The following is a 6,991-nucleotide window of genomic DNA, read 5'->3' on the forward strand; positions in this document are numbered from 1 at the left end:
ATATTTTAAAGATTCTGTTAAAAAATCTGCTAAGAGTAATACAAAAATCCGCAAATTTATATTTACAAAATTATTAATCTTGTTAACATATGCTTTCATCATTACTCTTTGCATGGTTAAAAAGTCTAAGACAGGCTCTCTTGGTAAACTCCTTGGATTGAATAATTCTGATCACTTCTATGATAAGGTCAACAACTCCTATATTGAAAGAATGCATTATTTGATGTGTTAACTGTGTGACTGACTTTGTCCATCAATCTGTCCTTGATTGATTATAACTCATGGGTAAATAATTTATGCTAAATAATATTTCATCATTCTATTCTCAAGGTTTCTACTAAAGAATTGAGAATATACTCAATAAATTTAAAATATTTTAGTTTCTTAAAACCAATCTTCTTTGGACTTTTGTGTTATCTGTGCTCTGCAACTGTACTAAATCAACATGATATTTAAAAATGCATTCATGCCTAAAGCAGAGATTCCAAGCCAAAGACCAAGACTGCTTCCAAGATCAATAACAAGATTGAATAGCCCATAACTTTTGATTTGGGTGTAAACAGTTACCTTAAAATAATTATAATAGGTATTAATTATATTATAGGTATCCTTTATTAATTTCAAATTACTATAATATTAAAGTCCTTACTTCAATGATTTAACTTAAGCATATATTTGTTTATTCAAATAAAAACTATATTTACTTACCACATAAGATTTAATTTCCTACATTGAAACTTTCTTTAAGACTAAAAAATCATTATTTTGTAGGACATTTATTTGATGATAATTAGACATAAATAATTCATTTTTATTATCTTTTTTTATGAATCTGACTAAATATAGACTTAAAAGGTCCCTCTTCGGCCCTAGGATGAACTTTTCAGTAGCTTCTATTGTAACTAGACCTTATAAATATATGAAGTTTAAATAAAGATAGGTACCTCTGGTTGAAAACTGATGGTGATCTGTCCATATTTCAAATAGCTGGACTTGTGGTAAATCTTCTTGTCCTTTAACTTCATAGTGACACAGGGTGGCTTGCAAGTGGAGTGATCCTGAAATTCTCTTAAGTACAGCTTTTGAACTAGGTCTTTATACCCTTCCTTCATTTCATCTAAACATAAATAGAAAATAGAAATTCAGGTTAGAAGGAAAATACATACTTGATCACTATGCTATTGCACAAAATATAAGTAAGTATAGTGGAATGTTAGAATTTCAGACAAAGGATTGGTTGTCTTTTAGATAATGGCAACATGATATTGGACTTGACAAAGCAGTAAGTAGGTACAGACTAAGTTTGGCACACACTCGAACTGATTGAAATATATATTTATTGTTTATCGTTAAATAATAAAAACTTATGAGTGAACTGGAAAGTAGTTTTAGCTTACCCGACATCAGGATATCTTCAGTACATTTCTTGTCATCTTTCATTTCTGGATTGAACCAAGCTGGCAAACATCCCAGGTATTTCTCCAACCTGCTTCTGATAACATTCTCCACACACTTTCCATAACTGGACTTATGCTTGGTGTAATCAGTGCATGTGTCTCCATTGTGTACCTTGTGATCATACAGCTCAACACTCAAGAGAAATCTTTTACCCTCATAAGTTCCCATTTCAGTTGGTCTTATCTCAACATTGTCCACCTCAGCATCTGTTATTTCAATCATCATATTGTTGGCTTTGTTTGCATCCACTATGTAAACTTTAAGGTTGTTATGAGATCTCAGAACCAAATCTTTATTCATTTTAAATCTATCAATCTTAAAGCATTCACCTTCTGGAAGAATAAAGACCCTTTTCTTGAGTCCATTCATGTTTGTAAAGTTTGTGTAGTCAGTAGAATATAACAATGAAACAGCATCCTTACTTAAACCATTCTTTCCTCTCCATGTTATATTTTCTGAGGACTTTACTATCCCCTGGATGAAATCTGTGTTTGTTTCATAGCCTAACTCTTTTCCTCTTGTATAGTTGTACTGGTCCTGGTTACAAACATATAAAACTGGAAACAGAATATTACTTAGTGGAGTTTCTTGTATTCTCTGAACAACAGGAGGATTCAGAAAATGGTTAAATGCTTCCCAAAGTTGAACTAAAAAGATGGCAAATGCAAATACTTGAAAAGTGATTCTGAATTTTTCAAGCAAGTTCATCCTGACCTTTTGCAAGTCGGCATTCAATTGCAAAGGATTCTCCTTGCACTCTAATAAAATAAAGCAAACATTGAATATTTGTTCAAATTATTCTTTTTTCAGCCTCTTAAATTATTTAGGTATTTGTTTTATTTGAGCAAACTTTGTCTCTGTTGCTAACTCAATGGTTTTTAGTCTAGTAGTGTAGCTAGGCAATATACTTAGTAGCACATCTACTTTGATATCAGATGAGTTTGTATAGCTGTGCAAGTATGTTATCAAGAAAGATATACTCAGCTTCTATGTGAGATTGTTTTCTACTTCTTACAAAGTATAATGATGTATGTCCGTTTGTGTGTCCCTTATGATCTCAATAACCACTGAACCGATTGGATTCTACTCTTTAGGGAATTTACCTACTGGTCCTGTGATGGTTTTAGGCTATTGTCTTGGGGGGTGGGACACCCCCAACCCCTCCAAAAACAAAAATAAACCCCCAATTTTTTTTTCAGAATTTTTTTTACATATATTTTGCAAATTCGCCATTTATTCAGATAAATTGGCGACCTATTCGCAAGTTTTTTTGCTGGGTAGGTAATAGAAGATGTAATGATTCCCATATTCACATCATTTTTTAAAATTTTCTCTTGGTGCAAACCCCTGGATGTTAGGGGCGAAGTCGCTAGTTCAAGTATAATTCAATTTGACCTCTCTTTGTTTATATAAACTAGCGGCTACGTTCCTAAAAGCCTCTAGGGACACTTAAATTGGGAGGGAGAACAGTCGAGGAACCCCCTCCTTTTCAATTGGAGTTTTAAAAAGAAAAAGTAAAAAATATATTTTTTCTGGGTGGTTCATATGATTAAAAACCTTCACTCGATGAATAAGAAGCTTCACTGTAAAGGAAAACCATATAGGTTTAGCGGTTTTTGAGATCCTTCGCAACAGACAAAAAAGCATACTATATGAAATAGGATAGTTATAAGATTGAATACTAATATTTTAATAGAGACATTTAATCAGCAAAATTAACAGGATGTATATATGTCTGTTTGTGTGTAAGTACAAATAAAAAGTACCTATTTTAATTAAAGCATTAAAAAAGATTAAGTTTTATAAAAACCAATACTATATTTATTTTGTATCATGAATGTGTTATATTTGTATAACAGAGGCAGACGTACTTTTCTATTGATTATCGTACTTTAGGTGTAAAACAAATAAAAATATTAATTATTTTCATTCCAATAATTTGCTGTTTGCTTAAGTGAGAAACATTAAGGGCAGCTCTGAATAAATTAATAAAATAGGCCAAATTTAATAAACTATTTCAAAAAAAAAAGTTATTACCACACAAATTGACTTTTGCTTGAAAATCAGAGTTCATGACAAAGAGAAAAAATTTATGTGTATACGTTGTGGCAAGAAATTTTTTGACAAGGTAAGATTTTATTTTCTAGCATGATTTTTTAGTAGCGAAGCTACTCTATAATTCACTTTGTCAGTCCGTTCGTCCGACAGTCCGTAACGCTTTGGGGGAAATGGGATTTAATCAGCTCCTATAAAAGATAGAATGCTGAAACTTCTTGACACCACTCCCATCATTAAGGAGCACAATTAACTATAAAACATTAATAACGGTCGGACTGTTTTTTAGCAGGTTTCAGGCTATTTTTATATTTTCCACATTTTTCCCCATATCTTTGGTGTTTATGGTCCGATTTTAAAATTTTTTCAGTTATAGATATCAATTTAAATTTCCCGTCGTTTAAAGAAAACAGCAATGGCAGTCAGACTGCCTTTTTGCAGGTTTTTGGCTATTTTTATATTTTTCACAGTTTTCCCCATGTCTTTGATGTTTATGGTCCGATTTTCAAAATTTCTTCAGATAAAGATATCAAAATTAAATTTCCCGTCGTTTGAAGAAAACAACAATGACGGTCAGACTGCCCTTTTGCAGGTTTTTGGCTATTTTTATATTTTCAACATTTTTCCCTATATCTATGGTGATAATGGTCCGATTTTCAAAATTTTTTCAGTTATAGATATTAAATTAAATTTCCTGGCGCATTAAGAAAATAAACAATGACTGCCTTTTAGCAGGTGTTTGGCTATTTTTATATGTATGTTTTACATATTTCCTCATATCTTTGGTATCTTTGGTCTGATTTTCAAACTATTTTGCAATGACAGTATTATACAAAATTAAACAAGGTTTCGTGTTTATTTTCTCCAATAAATCTATTCTTGATTTTAATAAATACACTTAAAATCTACTTGTACGTATTCCGATCTACGATTTTGTGCTTCGCTACTTATGGATGTTGTCATCCTTGTTCTATGTACATATTTCAATCAAAATGATTTTGCAAAAAGTACAGACATTTTCATAAAATGTGCAGAATTCTTATTATGGCTTTTTTACCCATTTAATTACTCCAACACAGCATCCCTTATACTCTATCCTTTCCTTCTTTGCTATTAATTATAAAAAAAAAGATACAAGAAAATTTTTTTCAGCAAGCCTTATTGAACCATGCAAAACTTCATGAACCAAGCAATGGCGAGGAAAGAATTCAATGTGAGGTGAGTTTTATCAGCTTTCTAGGATCTAAAAAAAATATTAAGTTAGCAAGAGATGTGGGTGACCCTTTAGAGCAGGTCAATATTGGGGTTTAAGACTGTATCTGACCCGCAGGCCTACATGTAATAATTAAGAATTTAAACCATTTATAGTACAGTAATCATTCTGACTATTTAAAAACTAGATATACAAGCTTTCCAACATTCTAACATATTCAGTATATTAAAAAGTCAGGGGTCTAAAACTGTATCTGACCCGCAGGCGGCCTACATGTAACAATTAAGAATTTAAACCAGTCATAGTACATAACTCATACTTACTATTTAAAAACTAGATATATAAGCTTTCCAACATTCTAACATATTAAGTATGACCCTTAAAAAGTCATCTATAATACTAAGTAGAACGATGTCTGTCTGTCCCTTAAGATCTCGATAACCACTAAACCGATCGGATTTACTCTTCAGGGTATATACCTATTGGTCCTGTGGTGGTTTTAAGCTATTTTCTTGGGGTTGGGACACAACCCCCCCCCAAAAAAAAAAAATTAAAATTCCCCCACCCAAAAAAAAAATTGTTTTTAGACAGTTAGTGTTACTTCAAAATAAATGGCAGCACCAGAAATACATAATTTTCTTTTTTTAATTTACCTCTTGGGGCAAAGCCCCTAGAGGTTAGGGGCGAAGCCGCTAGTAGTATATAAATAATACCTACTATTTAAAAACTATATATAATATATATAAGCTTTAATGATATTCTAACAAATATTTAAAACTTAAGTATATTTTTTAATGCATTTCTGCATAAATTTTGCATATTTTTTATCCCTTTTAGATTTGCAAAGTTGTATTGAAGCACTACAAGTCCTGGAAACATCATATGACAATGAAACATGGGGAAAATACAACAAGAAAACATGTCTGCCATCTTTGTGGAAAGGTAATAACTAAAAAATCTTTAAAAATTGATAGATAAATTCTGTTCTATAAAGTTTTTGATTCTCTGTGTGTAAATAGTTAAACCAATTTTAGTGGAGTTTATTTATGGTCCAAGAAGGGTTTTAGGCGTTTAAGCGGGAAATTACATTCTCAGCTCCCCTCCAAAAATATGGGAGATGGGGTAATGCTAAACATTTCTCAAATTTATGCAATAGAAAAAAACATGCTTAAAAAAGTAAATTAAGGACAGCAATTTTAGCGTTCTTTTTCAATCTTAATCATTTAACCAAAGACTGAATTGTCTATCCAGAAAATGTTTTAATTTGTAATTGCAATAAGAAGTTTCTTCTTTATTTAACGCGTGTCAATTTTTTGTTTTCAGGCATTTATGACAACGTACCATCTAAATCGCCACATGAAGCTACATACCAAAGGCGGATTTCTTTGTCCCATTTGTTGCAAAGGTAACCTCTTTTTGTATACGTTTTTCCATGATTTTTTTATTAGATATGAAATATGAAACCTGGATTTGTGTTACTTCTATAATAACTTATATTATAACTTTGAAATGAATATAATAAGGATTACGTGTACAAACATACAAAGCCCATAGAATACCTAGAAATTATTTTCTGATACTTAAAGCTACAGAAAAGGAGTATAATGTGCATTAGAATGGGCTGGGCAGGGTGGGGGGGGTGGGGGGGGGGACTCGAGAACCCTTTGACGAAAATTGAGCTAATTTCGGAAGGGGGTTGTGGGAAAATTTTCCTTTTTGATTTTTTGTCAGAATCACTTTCAATTTTCCCTGGGTTTTATAGGATAAATCTATATGACTTTTACAAATTGGCTTTATATTTAAATTTTAGGATTTCCGACACAAACGAAACTAGACACACATTACAGCGCAACCCATCCAAAGGCACCATCAGAGGTATTTTTAATTGATTATAACTTATAAACAACTTATTGTAAAACAATGTTAATATGTATGTGTTCTCCTCAGTTCTTCTAATAATTTTAAATCATTTGATACAAACTTACTTCATATTATTATCATTTCCCTTATATATTATATATATCTTAATACTTAAAATATTTCTAACTTGTCGAGAGCAAATATTAGGGAATTAAAAAAATTAAATTTGTCTCAAATTATTCAAGATCGTCTAACTTGGCGAGAAAAAGCAACAAAAAACGGTTCCGCTGCCCTTTCTTCACATTTCTACATTGTACCATAATAAGCCACTTTCAATGATGTAAATCTTTTTTTTGTTGAGTTCCTTCGAGTTTTTGGTGTGTCTCATGATGTAAATCTTTTTTT

At 31.5% G+C, this 6,991-nt stretch overlaps 2 protein-coding genes across 2 annotated transcripts in view; one reads left to right on the plus strand and one right to left on the minus strand.

Moving 5' to 3' along the window:
* Positions 1 to 6,991, plus strand: part of LOC145331202 (uncharacterized) — a 32,637-nt gene that overhangs the window by 11,551 nt on the left and 14,095 nt on the right. The window contains exons 15-19 of the mRNA XM_080175822.1: positions 3,524 to 3,586; positions 4,666 to 4,731; positions 5,564 to 5,668; positions 6,050 to 6,131; positions 6,537 to 6,601. Of these exons, the coding sequence (XP_080031948.1) occupies positions 3,524 to 3,586; positions 4,666 to 4,731; positions 5,564 to 5,668; positions 6,050 to 6,131; positions 6,537 to 6,601 (381 nt within the window). The remainder of the gene's footprint in view (positions 1 to 3,523; positions 3,587 to 4,665; positions 4,732 to 5,563; positions 5,669 to 6,049; positions 6,132 to 6,536; positions 6,602 to 6,991) is intronic.
* Positions 83 to 2,321, minus strand: LOC145332383 (uncharacterized). Its single transcript, XM_080177382.1, has 4 exons — positions 1,398 to 2,321; positions 945 to 1,117; positions 471 to 567; positions 83 to 198 (listed from the first exon to the last, which is right to left on the minus strand). Exons 1-4 carry the CDS (start codon positions 2,164 to 2,166, stop codon positions 83 to 85), a joined length of 1,155 nt encoding a protein of 384 aa, XP_080033508.1. The 5' UTR covers positions 2,167 to 2,321.

The sequence above is a fragment of the Acartia tonsa genome, chromosome 11 (assembly GCF_053477335.1).
Source record: "Acartia tonsa isolate MP-2025a chromosome 11, ASM5347733v1, whole genome shotgun sequence".
In the NCBI taxonomy this organism is placed as follows: domain Eukaryota; kingdom Metazoa; phylum Arthropoda; class Copepoda; order Calanoida; family Acartiidae; genus Acartia; species Acartia tonsa.